Raw genomic sequence first — 15,719 nt, 5'->3', positions numbered from 1 at the left:
ATATATAAATAACATATCATACTATGATATCAGATAACCACATTACCTTCTATTAAATCATCTGACAACTGAACCACTGCATTGCTGTTTAGTAAATTGTAGTTTCTCCTGAACACAGATGTTTTTTGTCTAAATGTTTGTAGAACTGACTCTACTGAGGCCTTCGCACACTATTCCAGTATCAGGAACAGGTATTGATGCATAAACCTGCACATGGAGGTCTGCTAGGTGAAGACGGCAAACCATATAGGAAGAATGAGATAAAGAATTTTTAGGACATAAGATATGCAAGAGTACTTTCACATTCAGTAATTTTCTTCTTATATGTTCCTGGAATTGTCGCTTAGGTGTACGATATGGAGCTGGGTGAAGAATTCTATCTTCCGCAAAATAAGAAGGAAAGCAGACAGATAGCCCCTGAGCTATCAGATCTTGTCATTTACTGTCAAGCCGTAAAGTTCCCTGGTAAGTACACTGCCCTGTTTTATTGCTTTAGGCTTTCTAATTCTTGGAGACATTATGTTTATGTTTTGAATTAGTTAGTACAAGCATTTTCAAACTGAAGTAGCCTCGGAGCTTTTTTCTTGATGATTTGGTAGTCTACATAATAATAGCTTCTGGCTGAGAAGTAGTTACATAAATTATGTGAAGACATATTGTTTGTCATACTAAAACATTTACAAAAGTGAAATTTGCCAGTCTTCGCGACTTAGACATCTGCTTCATTGCCGAATGACAGACGACAGAAAGCTTTATCTTAAGAGGTCCAAGTTTCCATGTAAGGACATACTGAATTAGGAAGGAAAATATTCCTCAAACCTTGCAGGAAGAGCTTCTTTAAGTGACCTCATTTTAGTGTGTTTCACCTTTGCCTACAGCTGCATCTTCTGTTCTTTTCTAAGTGGATAAGGGGGGAGCCATTTCGGGAGGTAAAGCAGCCTTCTTATGGGGGGGTGTATGTGTGCAGACAGCTGATTGCATGCTCACACACACTTTTTATGGAAGGGGTTAAGGAAATAGGAGGGTCTTTTGTACAGTAGGAAGAATAATGTTTGCAAAGGAAAAGGAAAGGGAGTAACTGAAGAGGAGATCACTGACAGTTACTTGCTCAGTACTGAAACATGAGGTTGAGTATGTTTTGGCTCATACTGTGTACATAAATACTTTTAAATTGAGAATTTATTGTTTATTGATGTGTTTAATGTTTTGAATGAAAAATCTGCTTTTTAATGGAATGGTTCTCTGTGGAAAAGTTAGCAATTCTGCCAAATCATGATCTTATACAAAAAGAACTATGATCAGATTAGAGAAGCTAACCAAACATAAAATCGTGTCAAATAGGCAAGATAAACGTGCTGAAAAATGGAGAGACATTCTTTTATAATCTTCTATAACTTTAAGAATTGTAGGTGTCACTTGTAAAAATAAGAACTTCTAAAATTCAAATCTGATACTCTTTTTAATGAAATCTGCAATAAAGTATCTTTCAAATAAAATATTTTCTTTTAAAGAATGATATTCAAGATTAAACAGAGATAGTTTAAGTTGTTCCAAGCATTTTGACACACAAAGAAGTTCTGATGCTCTAAGAAAACTTTAAAATATTTCAGGTTTTTAATGTAATTTCAGTTATAAAAGAAATACGTGCTTTCCCTATTAGATTTCTTCCTCTTGCTTTAAAGGGGACGTGAATAGAACAATTAAGAAAATGAGTTCCTTTCATAGATGAACACATGAAGCTGTAGAAATTAGTTTTCCAACGAACTTTGTCTCCTTTGAGACAAATACTGCCTCCTCTGCAAGATACGTAGACTTCCATGGCCACCATGCTACTGATTGGATTCCTCTGCTCAGCAGGAGAGACGGACATGGTGCACTGCCATAACCCAATATTGTCCATTAATAATGAGAACAAGGCTGGTGCATCCGTGACTATGTAGCTCTATTGACCGGGTTCCTAACCAACTCAGAAAATGCAAGAGTTTTGGAAATAGGGAGGGCAGAATTCATGTCAGTGGCTGATCAACGGTGTAAATACTTTATTTCTCCTGCCTTCATGTATTTCTATTCTGTGTTTACAGTTGCCTATGTCCCTGAATGTTAATCACTGATTTGTGATTGTAAAAAAGGACAAGGACCGTTATGTTCACTTATCCTAGCCTACTGAGTAACACAGACTTCCCTGAGTGCTCCCTGGTCAAAACAGAATTTATCATGTAGAGAAAAATAACATTTATTGTTTATAAAATCTCTGGTAACAAGGAACCCACCACAGCTCTTGCTATTTCAGTGGTTTTTAACCCTTAGAGTCCTTGCTTAACTTCAGTTTCAGTCTGTTGGATATCATCATACCATTATCTAAGAGGGCTGTTCTTTTGGGTCACCCAAGATGAGGGCAGTGAAACATACTTGAGCACAGTACTGCTATAACCCACTGGCACATGGCTCGTTGCCTTACGCAATGAGTAGAGAAAGTTGAGTACATAAAAACAGGATCTGCACAATGAAGTGCAGAGAGCAGGGAGTCACCTGAGCTAACCAGCATGAAATTCAGTCACCATCTCCATTGTGTCAGACTATCTGCCCCTGTGGTATCACTTTTCAAGAAATTAAAGTGAACATAAAAAAGGGCACCTTACGTACAAAAGTACCATAAATTCTTTTTCAAGGTCTGCAAACCTGCAGATTAACCAGCTGTTGGTCTGAAACACATGGTGAGAAGGTGACAATTACAGTTTAACCTGTTAGTTTAGCATGGTTAGAATAAGAAGGGCAGGGAAGTTTGCCATCCTCTGGATTAAAAGTCTAAAAGCAGTAAAGCAGTATGGTTATATCTAACATGACAGATGGGCACTAAATTATGTAACTCGAAGGATATAGCATAGGGGTTGTGGGGAAATACAAAGTATTTGCTCTGTCATTATGGAAGTATGATAGGATCTATGTGGAGTATGGTGGGATCTAAGCTGGTCTTGCTTTGACCAGAGAGTTGGACCAGATGACTTCCAGATCCTTGCAAACCTCCATTATTTTATGAATTTATGATTCTATGAATAGGTGATGCTGTATTTTGGAGTCAAGTTTAAACTGGAGTGAGAAATGGAGCTTGCCTCTGGGAGGAGGCATGTCACATGCAAAGCACGGCCATGGGAAAGACTGAAAGAAAACTCCCAGCTGCAGCTTACCCTGTGGCCATCCCATTGGGTTTAGTTAACCCTGGTGTTTTGCATTGCACTCTCTGGTGATTTATGAGGTTAGTCTGTTTCCTCAGTGACTGTCTCCACAACAGGATTTTGAAACCTGGATCTTGCTTGCCAAATCCATTTGATCCATTGAAAACTGGGATTAAATACTACTGGAAGCACACAGTGCATAACTCCTCACTCTTCTAGTCAGTTCATATTCCTTGATCTCAGCTTCTACTATCTTCTGTGGTTTATGTGTATGCTTTGGCCCAAAGAGACAGTATGTCTCCAATGCTGAAAACATTTATGTATATCCTAAATTTTACTAACCCAAGCAGTTCCACTGAAACTGTCAGCATAATTTTATTACGTACATGTAGACATGCTGTAAAGATTGAGAGCTGAAAATTTACAGCTGCGGACAGACTTCAGTAGAAGAGTGTCCAAAGTATCCTCTTCGTGATTTACATTTGTAGTTGAAATATTAGTGTTAAATCCAGAACTGTCTTTAGGCAGGTGTGAATTGATGTGAGTTCATGAGGGTTTTATGAGTCACAGTTAGGCAAATAACAGTGTACTTGCTTTGCTATATTTTATATCACAAGACATCTTGGGTCTCTGAGAGCATCCCGCACCTCACTGCTGTGGTGTCAGAATAACTATCGTGCGTTTTGACTTACTTTAATGTTGGTCTGCCGTGTGCTTTCTCCAAGTCAACAGAAAGAAACTGACCTTAAGGGGCATTAAGTCTGTTTACTTCACTGGGATTTAGATAATGATTTTAATGATTATTTTGCTGGAATGCATATGTTTGACTAATAGCTATACTAGAGGTTTCCAGCTCCACTTCTGGTACATATTGGCCATTAAATGCTTAATGGATTTTGCACACCTACCATATTTCCCATCATTGAAATACAAATTCTAAACAGAAGAAGAAAACTTGAAAACATCTTGAGGTTAAACTGTTTAACCAACAGCATTCCTTTACATTATATCTTTAAATCATATTTTTGCATTTATTTAATTATGTAGGTATCCTATCCTAGATGAATTCCATTATATTCACTACTGTATAGATTTATTATTTCTGTAGAAAGGATTTTTTTTTTTTTTTAATTATTCGAAGGGTGAATACATTGGGACTGTTACTGCAGAATTTTTTAGTATTAATTAGGACTATTTGGTAATTTGAGACAGAGCCACTACCTTCCTCAAGCCAAAAAGTAAAATGGAGAAAAGTTATATCACAGAGAGATAACTGTATACCTGTATTGCTTCATATAAGTTTTTATATACATTATATATATAATCATACATAATATATACATATATAAAGGCATGTATGTACATAAACATGTTAAAATTAAGTTATGGAGAAAAATACACTGCTTGCCTTGTGTACTATATAACAGGAGTATTCATGCCTTCAAAAATAATGTAAAATATGATGGAAAATGTCATGCCCTCTTGGTCATGTTTTTTGGCTCATTTATTTTACATTTATGGGAACAGGCTTGTCAACTCTAAACCCATCTGGCTCTAGCAGAGGAAAAGAAAGAAAAAGCAGGAAGTCCATTTTTGGCAACAATCCTGGCAGGCTGAGCCCTGGGGAGTCAGCTACTCTTGCCAAAGCATCTGGAAAAGGTAAAGTTAGCATCTTCTTTCACCAGTCACGTGGAATGACTGTAATCCAACGCATGTACCAGACCAAGTTGTTAAAGATCAAATACTTTACAATGTCTAAGATGTTGAACTTTGGAATGGTTTTTCGTTAGCCCAGCAGCTATTACAGTACCACTATTATAACTGAAGTGTTGAGTGTGGAATGTTAAAATAGGATTACTTGGTCAGGAATATGAAGACCCAAATTCATAAACAATTCAAAACTAACATACATTTTAAGTGATGTATCTTAAAGTTTGTATTTTAAAAGGTATGAATGAATATTTTCAAAGTACGAATGGAAGGCAGAACTGTTGGGCTGGATCCAGAAAAGGATTTTTAATGTCTGAAGTAGGACTTAGTTAGCTAAAATTCAGCCAAGTCCAAACGTGTAATTGTGCAAACTGCTGTGTTCCACCTTGGGGGTATTTAGACTCCTCAGGTGATTCAGTTTGTGAACTTGGAAATTGTACTTCTCTATATGAACAGATGTAAAAAAATACAAAGAAAGTACAGAAAAGGTTCTGGAGCAGGGATGAGACCCAGATCCCCTGCCTTTCAGGTGAATGCCATAAACGGAAAGTTACAGAGTTGTACCCTTTCTTGTACTCATTTTGTGGCTCAAGGAACGTTGCATTTCTTTCAGCCCAAGGGCACGGCTGCGGCAGACAGGTTAGATTCCCTTCTAGAGGCCAATGTCCTAAAAATGAAGAAGTCTAGCACCTAATTCTGGAGGATATAAGTATTTTGCTGGCTTTGTCCCCTAACTCTTATGGCATTCTGTAGACTGCCCGTTTGGAGACTTAGCAGATGGGTTTCAATCTTGCCTCCCTTCCTCATGTAAAATGCATGAATGAGAAGAATGGAATTTTATTCCATTATTTTATTCAGGCAAATGCCAATTAAGTATTTATTTATGAAAATGGTTGTTAGCACATCTAATCACAGTATCGTTTCAATACTTAAACATTATGTTTCCTCTCATGGATTGTTCTTACTGTATAAGAAGGAACGTGACACTTATACTGAGTAGTGTCATTTTCTAGGATCACCTTTTTCTACCATAACCAAAGTATGCACACATACTTCATTAGAAAACATTGAATTCTTGGAGTCTCTGGATCTGCAGCTGTAACTTGAAGGTACTGTTTATTTTCCAGGTCCTTTTGATGTGATGCGGCAGACCTGGGAAGATCCTTGCCCTCCTTACAACTCCCCAGCTTCTCTCAGCGCTATCATAAGGACGCCCAAGTGCTATCATATCTCCTCCCTGAACGAGAACGCTGCCAAGCGGCTGTGCAGGCGGTACTCTCAGAAGCTGATCCAGCACACCACCTGTCAGCTCCTGAGGACCTACCCTGCTGCCACGCGCATTGACTCCTCAAATCCCCATCCACTGATCTTCTGGCTCCATGGCGTACAGCTCGTGGCTCTTAACTACCAAACAGATGGTATGGGTACACGAACGCACATTTTAATACATTTTAAATGTGAAATAAGTCCTTAAACTGTGAATTTGTATTTGATGTTTGCTTTTATCTGCTGTCACGAGGGGACGTACCTGTTTGTGCGCCCCAGCACAAGCAGGTTCTTGCCATAACAATCTGGTCCTTGAGAGTAGCGATGCCGGAGTTCAGGAGCTTTATGCCAATGCAGCAGATCTCCTGATAGCACAGAAGTACCTGGACACCAACACCTTCCATTTTTATTTTTGTTTTATTGCTGAAGGTTGTTTTTTTCCCCCAGATCAAGTAGCTGTTATCCCTTTCTGATAATTTCAAGTATAAAAAGGTACTGAACTATTTTTTACTTAGAAGTGCCACCTTGGATGCTGGTTTAATGTTGATCGAAACGTTTTTGGGCCATTTTCTAGCCTATCTTGTGTTCCTTCACCTTTTCGACGGGGGATCCATTAGGTCATCTACAGAACTACCCAGTCAATGCTTTTTCATTCTGCAGTTCAGGGCAAATACCTAGAAATTTCTCAGAGAATAGGTGCAGCCAAGCCCTACAGTTGCATAAGGACAACAGAAAGGGATAGAAAAGAATGAACTGTTCTTACAGTTTTGTATAATTACGTAATGGATAGATTGGATACGTAAATTACAGCTATCTCTGAAAACCAAGAATGAATTGATAGTACACAACTAAAATAAAAAAAAAAAAGATACTTAAAACATGTCTTTGTCTTCACTGTTACAGTTTTTCCATTGTACCATTGCTCTTTGTCAGTTTTGGCTGCCTTAATTTCACAGATCTTCCTCTGCAACTTAATGCAGCGATGTTTGAGGCTAATGGTGGCTGTGGATATGTTTTGAAACCTCCTGTTCTGTGGGATAAAAATTGTTCCATGTACCAGCAGTTTTGTCCGTTAGAAAGAGATCTTGATAATAAGGAGCCAGCTATATATTCTTTAACAGTAAGTACATTAAAGGGGAATTTCGTACAGCCAAACAGATAGAAATAGACAACGTTTAACTACAGTCTTCAACCAGCATTGCAGTCATGCTTCTGTATGAAAAGATTGAACCTTTAATTGTTGCTTCTGAAGGTCAGCATAACTAAAAGAAATTGGAGGGGAAGGAGCAAATAATTATCTTTATTTTATTTTATTGGCTGGTTTGTATCCATAGTTACTTTCACTGTTTCCTTTACAATATTTGACGAAAGCCAGTCCTGAAAGCATTTTCCCTGGGACTACACAACTGTGTAAAATTATACATGTCCCTGGATGTTTCACATGTTTGTGAACACTTGAAAAGCTACATAAAAAGGCATTATGAAAAGCTGTACTGAATATTAAAAAAAATATTTTTTAAGTTATATAATAAAATCTATCATTCATGGATTTATAGCCAAAAAAAATCTATTCTAAGAAGCTAGTCCCTTCCAGGAAATGTTTCAGAAAAGTGAGATTCATAAGAATCAAAATTCTCCCAGCTGTGGTAATTGCACACCTAATTCTTGTGTTGTGTATGCCAAAGCAAGCCAGAGGTCAGTGCCATCACCCCAGAGTAATGGAGAAGAAAATTTGATCCTTTTTGACTACGTTACTGGTACATTCCTTTTGGATTAACTTTCAGATGCCTTGAATGGTTACAGTCATGATGTATAGTGTATTTTTTTCAGAGGAAAGATGCCGTAGCAACGGCATGGCGGGGGGTTGAAGCATCTCTGCTTCTGAAATTACTGCCCTGGCAATTACAAAAGTAGGGGAGCGTTGTAATTAAATCAGCATGTTAACAAACTGTGCTTAAGAATGTGATAAACAATATTTAGCTCAGAATCGTGACAGTAAAAGAATTACTCCACTAATTGGTTTCTCTGTGTACTCCTCGGCTTCAGATTGTGTCCGGACAGAACGTCTGCCCTAGCAATAGCACGGGCAGTCCGTGCATCGAAATCGACGTGCTGGGGATGCCTCTGGATAGCTGCCATTTCCGGACAAAGCCCATTCATCGCAACACTCTCAACCCCATGTGGAATGAACAGTTCCTCTTCCGGGTTCACTTCGAAGATTTGGTCTTTCTTCGGTTTGCAGTTGTTGAAAATAACAGCTCAGCTGTAACAGCTCAGAGAATCATTCCCCTAAAAGCTCTAAAAAGAGGTACAGTATAGTTTGTAGTGACACCCTATGCCAAAATGGTCCAGCAGATTCCTGGATTGAATCCTGCAGGAGGGATATTTTTAATCAGCTGGTTGCATTTTTCTAGAGAAGACAGGGAGCAAATATCAGAAAACATATTTTACCCTGGTAGTATGATGCTGATCTAATAGACTCCCTGGGAGCTGGAGGCTGCCCCAGTGACTTGTAAAAAGTCAGATCTTGTGCTGTTGCAGAGCCTGGGGCGTCTTGTACGCAGTGAGGTTGTGTTCACCTCGAGACTTGCTGCTCCCTTAGGAAACACGGAGTGGTTTCACTCCCTACCTTGTCCTTTGCCCAAGAAACTGCTGTAACTGGTGATCACTGGGCAGAGGGGAATTGCACTTCTTGCAGCAGTGGCTGGAGGAGAGATGAAGGAAGGGTGAAAAAAGATGAGAGACAGATGAGGAAGCATCATTTATTCTGTGACACCTGGGGGAAGGAGTTTCCATATTGCCAGCAGCTCTTCAGCAGAACGGTAAAAATATTTTCATGTTCGCTTTGTGCCACTGTAATACCAACACAACAGTCTTAGCATATGAGGAGATCTGGCCATAGACGTGCATTTTCCCAGTGAGAATTTGTCCTTGTTTCATTAATATTCTAATAGCTATTTCATGTATGAATATATTGAACATTACGGCAAAACAAAGGTAGGCAGCTATATGAGCCACTCAGCAGTTCATAGCATTTGGGTTACACTGTTGTACAGACAAAGAGTGTTAATGCAGTGTTATTACAGTGCTTTAAATCCTATAGGTGTGGCAAATTGTAGCTATAAATGCAGCAAATTTGAGTTTTCCATTTATGAGACTTGCGTCCTAGGATGTGGCAAAGTACTTATAGAAGGGTTTTTTCTCTTTAGGCTATAGACATATCCAGCTCCATAACCTGCACAATGAAGCATTAGAAATTTCTAGTTTGTTCATAAACAGTCGGAGAATGGAAGAAAGCCCCTCTGGAAACACTCTGCCTGCATCTATGGTAATTTAATTATTTTTTTGTGAATGCCATGTATTCTTGTCTCAATGACTACTGTGGTCTGAAGACTGCTAGAACCAGACTGTTCAAAGATGTTAGCCCCTAGACCTGCACATTTTTCAGAAGTACCTTGATGCCTAATTCTTTTGGGCTTTGGTGGAAGTAGGGTTCTCCCACCTGGCTGAAACTGTGGGAGGGTAAATCTTTTCAAAGTCTGGCTTTTGGTGTATTTAGGTATAGCGCGACAATTCCTACGCTGGAGGAGTGTGGTCGAGCAGTAAGGTTCAGAGCTGACTCATGCATTCCTTTATGCATGAATCATAAGCATTGGGGACAAAAAAAGAAAGAGGCAAATTACCAACAACTTTGGAATAATGAGAGTAGAATTGAATTCCATTACAGGAAAAGATGGAGTCTGTATTTGCATAATTATATACATATTTATATATGTGTGTGTGTGCACATCTGTATGCTTGTATGTACAAATATGTATGCATACACATACAGATGTGTGTGTAATATATATGTGACAATACTTATGTATGTATGCATGTATGGATGTGATTTTTTTTTTTTAATAACCTTTAATGTTAAGTTACCTTGTGTTACTTGTGTTTTAGTAACTTTAAAGCATGTATATTATCATTTTGCTGATTCCTAAACTGTTAGATAAAACCTCCTGAGCTACTGTGTGTGCAGCAGATGTGTTGCAGACGCTATCCTCCTGTGAATGCATGCCGAACACTTATCTTGGTGAATTACTAGGGCAGAAAGGAAAAACATAAATGGTTTGGAGGGAAAAATGAAACTATAGATTTTCATCCAGTAATTCGTACGCTGAATCCATATAGTCTGCGCTCAGCTAGAATGCAGATAGTGAGCGATGGAGGTCTGCGCTTTGTTCAGTGGCATTTTATGTACTCTCACTGGAAATCTTCCTTTTTCTTCTTTATCCTCAGCTTCAAGGTAGGGTGAGGTGGGGTCTTTGGGGGGATTGGTTTGTTGGGTTTTTTTTCTAATGCCTCGATCTGTAGTGTAAGAGACATGTATTAGCTGGATAGCTTTGCTCTGTCAAGGTCCTTACAACTTGTGTGTACAGTTTCTTTTAAGCAACCTAAAAATAACATGCCTGTGTAAAAACCCTCAGTAACCTGTTGGATGTTGTCTGAACAGTTGTTTAGCATGGGGGAAAGGAAAGCTGCCGTGACTTACAAAGTGACAATTCATGGAATTCCAGGCCCGGAGCCTTTCACTGTTTTTAATGTAAATGGCGGGACCACGGCTGCACAGCTTCTCCATCAGGTAAGTTGCCTGCTGAATTGCAGACTACTTGCAAGAATCCACAGTAACGTAATTCTGGACATTGATCTCCCTGCATTTCTCACATGCAGGGTGATTGTAGTTCATTTATCGCAGCAAGGAGGTGCTTTAGAAATGTATTACTGTGGAATTAATTGCATTGCAAACACAGACTATCATCAGTGAAATTTTCCCAATCTTGGCTTCAGAGAATGGGTTTATAATCTTAGAACGTATTCCCTATTAGTATTCTAATATTTGGGCATAAGCAGATGAGAAAAACAATCTTTCTGACCAACGGAGGCAGTGGGCTGCCCTTACAACAAGGGCAAACATTTCTGCGCAATTCTTTGAACTTGAGCACCATACCAATACAGAGTAAAAGTTAGAGGGCTAAGTTCATGAGTAAAAAAACCAGTTAACTCAACGGGGATTGTTATTCTAGCAGTGGGAAAAGACTGTACTGTCCTGGGATTATGAATAAATTGTCTGGCCAGCCAAACAGGACAGAAATAAGCTTAAATAGTACTGCCTTGTCTGGAATAGTTGAACTGCTTGGCTAGGCTAAAGAGAACAGTACATTACCCTGGAGTAAAATATCTGAATAATAAATAGCACATCAGAAATCTTGCCTACGCTATCAGAATAGTTATTGATTCTTAAAGCTTCTTTATTCATTCTCATTTATAACTACTAATTATGCAGTGTTTATATTTAGCATTCTAATTGCTGTGTGTTTATTGTGGTCTGTCTTAGCTCTTGGCTACCACAAAAGGCAGCGAGTCATGTGCTGCAGACTATTTTCTGATGGAAGAGAAAAGTTTTATATCTAAAGAAAAAAGTGAATGCAGAAAACCACCATTCCAGAGAGTGATTGGTCCTGAAGAAGGGCTAGTGCAGCTTTTGAACAGTTGGTTCCCAGAAGAAGGATATGTTGGAAGGATTATCTTTAAAACTCGAGAGGAAGTAAGTCTGTTTTAGATAAATTGTTATTTACAAAGGTAGCTAAAAATAGCTGTTAGGACTAGGAAACAAAAGGGTGCAGTATTTGTTTCACTACTTGTTGAGTAATGTCAATGCTGTGTACATCATTTGAAAACAAACACAACTCTTGAGTGAGCACAACTAGACTTGATACACCTGTGCGACACTAACTTGACTTCACTCAGCTCTAGGATCAGCTATGTGGTGTTTAATCATTATCGCTTACTCAACAGTTCAATGCCACTAGCTTACTGACTGATAGTTCTAATTTAATGTAAATCTAGATTTTGACATGATTGGAAATTAGTATAAAGAAAGAAGGATAAGAGTTAATACCAAAGGATCATAGATAACAGAACTCCAGACTACAATTATCAATCAGCTTAGATGTCAGCAACTTTTTCTCTGTTCAGAAACATTAGAAAGGATTTTGATATTAAATAACTCTAAAAACCTCAAAGGCTGATTAAATTATCAATGATAGCCTAAAATAATGAAATAGGTGATTTCTTTAAATTTAAAGGAGGAGGAAGATGGAGCAATTACTTCAGTTTAAACTATGAGCAAAACACCCACAGCTTAAAAATATGCTAGTGCACAGGCTTGTGAGAGAGAAACAAAAAAGCAAGAGAAAAACACTTAATGATCTCATTTTCAGAGGCACTTCCTTTGGTTAGTTCAGCATATAATAATGCTTGCTTAGCCCGAATGTAGTAATATATGTACACATGTTTATATACACAGATTTTACGTACACAAATGACAGAGATCTTCTGGGATCCTTTAAAATGAAAAAACATATTTTCAACTGATTATTTTGACACAACTTTTGATAAAGCTTCAATTTGACAAATTACCATTGTATTACTCAAATCAGTATTTTGTTTTCCTTTATTTCTATATTTGGAGCAAAAATTACTACCTAGAAATTTGCTTGTGGAAATAGTAGCCTACTTAGTTGACTGCAACACTTACTTTGTAAGTGTATGTGACCACAAATGTGTCGCTGCCAAACCCCGTATTTCAGAAAACATGGCTTAAAATCTGTCTTCGTGTATGTGAAAATTATGCTGTAGTTTTGTCTTGTGATGCTAGTACCTCAAAGCATTATCTGTAATTTTGAGTCTTTCTGCAGATCGCAGCCTCAGATCTTGGAGCTAGAAATGAAGCTGCAAATTTGCATGGAAAAACAAGGAGTGGGTCCACTTGTAGGGTGTGGTACGCAGCCCATGTTTACAGCTTATGAATTCAAGCTATGTTACAAGGGGTTGGAGAGAAATGCAGTATCTGAGAGGAATTCTGTCTATAATCTGCAGTAGTCATAGAGCCTGAAAAAGGACAGAGAAGCAGCCTTCCTCCTGCTGCACAGGAAAATGTTCGCTCAGACTTCTTGCTCTCTAAATTCTTTTGGCTTTAGTGCAGGGACGAGGAAAGAAAAGGACACTTTCCACCGTCTCCCATCTTAATGCCACCATTACATGACAAAACATAATGTTGCATACATAAGGAAATAAAGGATTTAAGTGATTATTTTTGCGTAATGTCGTACTATGCATACAGCTTCATTCCTTGCCTAGTATGAAAGGTTTTTCAGACATCATTTTAAAAACACAAGTATTTATTATTAGCAATAACGGCTTGTCAAAACACTTTCTATAGAGGACTTGCATTTAATGAAATGGAGCAGGGGCAACAGCAGAGTCTCCAATTTTCACGTGATAAAAACTTTTAGTGACCACCAGCTATTAGTTAGCTCTCTGAAGTAAATGAATTTGCCTCTCCTTTTTTCTATAGAATTTAAATGAGAGAAACATCTTTCAAGAAGCAAAGGAAGATGCAGCCATCAGCTCTGAGGATGACAGTTTCTTTGTTCAGGTACATGATGTCTCCCCAGAGCAACCACGCACCGTCATCAAAGCTCCCCGCTTTAGCACAGCTCAGGATGTCATACAGCAGGTAAGCAACACATTTCCATTTAGTAGGTCTGTAATGTGTAGGGTGGAGGTTGGTTTCACACAAGATGAGCTGGGGTTTGTTCTCACCACTAGCAGAGGAATCAGTTTAGTAACCTGAATCTGAGGGAATGCCTTCTTTTTTGTCTTCTTTTTTTCTGCTTTTAAACAGACTCTTTGCAAAGCCAAATACTCCTACAGCATTTTGAGCAATCCAAATCCAAGTGATTATGTGCTCTTGGAAGAGGTGACAAAAGAGCCAGCAAACAAAAAGTCCTCAACGTCTAAACCATCTCAGAGGATTCTCTCTGATCAGGAGTGTGTGTTTCAGGCCCAAAGCAAGTGGAAGGGAGCAGGAAAATTTATCCTTAAACTCAAAGAACAGGTTCAGGTAACAGATTAAATACTTTGCAGCAGGTTTTATAGATGGTGTATCAGCTCAATGGGAACGTATTTTCAATGGGAGGGAGACATGACTGGCATGAGGCTGGGTGGGGAGAAGAGACACAGCAAAAAAGCAGATTCCTCTTTTCTCCGCACCTCCCTTACTTTCTTCTTTGCAAAATTGCATCCGTTAACATCCAGCAACATGATTCCCTCACAGCCTGCAAATCCCATGACAACCTTTATCTTTCTCTACCAGCTGTCTGTTTTTCAAAATCTTCTGGCTGTGCATGCCCTGCTCCCCATCATAGTAAAGCAGGACTATTCAAATGGGCAGAACTTAAAAACTGCTGGAATAAAGTCCCCTTTATTCCTGCCCAGTGAAAAAAGCTGTTCTGTTGTTTTATCTCAGGCTTTGGAAAATGGCAGGAATGAAGTACTTGCCTGCTGGGAGGAGCTGCGTTCTCCTTTCCAGCAGATGCCACCAATCCACAGCAGTTGTTGCTTTAAAGTAACTGTCATAAGCACAGATTTTTATACAAGTTTATACCAATTTTGCTAAACATATCTTTGACAATGCATAATTTTCAATTGATTTATTCAGAACAATCAGAAGAATGTGCTTGGCTATGAAAGCACAGCCACACTGAGTTTCAAAAGGAGGCCTGCTTAGAAATATGTTAGGCGGTTTCATATTAATTCCATGTTTCACAGCTAACAAACAGCCTGTTAAACCACTTCCATGATCTGATTTTTTTTTTTACAGGCAGCACGAGATGACAAAAGAAAAGGCATTTCCTTTACCAATGAACTCAAGAAGTTAACCAAGTCAAGTAAGCAGTATCGGGGATTCATATCGCCACCTCTGCAGGTCTTGCCGGACAGTCCACAGAGCAAGGATGAGAGGTCTGCGTGCAGCTTGACTTTTAGTGACATTATGGAGTAACCACCACCACTGCCTACCATACGGTCTGTTAAGGTATGAGATACTGATTCTAACTCTGAGCAATCACTTAATACATGATTTACAGAGTATTTTTTTTCAAAGTTGTAGTTGGTTAAATCAGTGATGTAAAGGGACTGACACAAAGATCCACAAAAGCCTTAACGTTGGTGTGCACAGGCACGGTAAGATCAGTAAGGTCTCCAGTTATTTATTATGGCATTTGCTACAGTGAATCAGAATGGTGTGAAGCCTGGTGTTTTACCCACTTTCTTTGCCTATTTAAAAAACAAAACCAAAATGTTGCATCCTGGTTGATTTTGTAGTATGCATTTTAATAACTAACTGTGCTTAATTAACGATGTCCTGTTACTCTTTTGCTCTGGGCTAAAGTAAATAGAAGTATCCAGTAGAGCTGCTGTTATTTTTTATTACATGCATATAATAAAATCACCAGGATTGACGATCTCCTTTTTAGCTAAAATAACTTTACAGTGTTAATTTCTCTGTGGAAATTTTGCCAGAAATGTTTAAACATTTTTACTATCCTTTCTGTATCTCTTCAATTTCTTCCATCTTGCTTGACTTAAAACAACAAATGAAATACGCAAGGTAAGACCGTCCCGCTTATATGAAGATAGTACATGTAACTTGTCCACTGATGTACACCAGATATTTGCAGA

General features: G+C 38.5%; 1 protein-coding gene across 1 annotated transcript in view; it reads left to right on the top strand.

Annotated features, from left to right (window-relative positions):
- Positions 1 to 15,039, top strand: part of PLCE1 (phospholipase C, epsilon 1) — a 93,133-nt gene extending 78,094 nt beyond the window's left edge. Inside the window, exons 24-34 of the mRNA XM_009580930.1 lie at positions 348 to 465; positions 4,701 to 4,832; positions 6,011 to 6,301; positions 7,106 to 7,269; positions 8,196 to 8,457; positions 9,359 to 9,477; positions 10,648 to 10,776; positions 11,530 to 11,739; positions 13,552 to 13,713; positions 13,882 to 14,100; positions 14,860 to 15,039. Coding sequence (XP_009579225.1) covers positions 348 to 465; positions 4,701 to 4,832; positions 6,011 to 6,301; positions 7,106 to 7,269; positions 8,196 to 8,457; positions 9,359 to 9,477; positions 10,648 to 10,776; positions 11,530 to 11,739; positions 13,552 to 13,713; positions 13,882 to 14,100; positions 14,860 to 15,039 — 1,986 coding nt within the window. The remainder of the gene's footprint in view (positions 1 to 347; positions 466 to 4,700; positions 4,833 to 6,010; positions 6,302 to 7,105; positions 7,270 to 8,195; positions 8,458 to 9,358; positions 9,478 to 10,647; positions 10,777 to 11,529; positions 11,740 to 13,551; positions 13,714 to 13,881; positions 14,101 to 14,859) is intronic.
- Positions 15,040 to 15,719: the final 680 nt, after the last annotated feature.

Source organism: Fulmarus glacialis, unplaced genomic scaffold (genome assembly GCF_000690835.1).
Source record: "Fulmarus glacialis isolate BGI_N327 unplaced genomic scaffold, ASM69083v1 scaffold987, whole genome shotgun sequence".
Taxonomy (NCBI): Eukaryota; Metazoa; Chordata; class Aves; order Procellariiformes; family Procellariidae; genus Fulmarus; species Fulmarus glacialis.
Note: the sequence above shows the minus strand (reverse complement) of the source record. Positions and strands in the feature narration are given on the sequence as shown.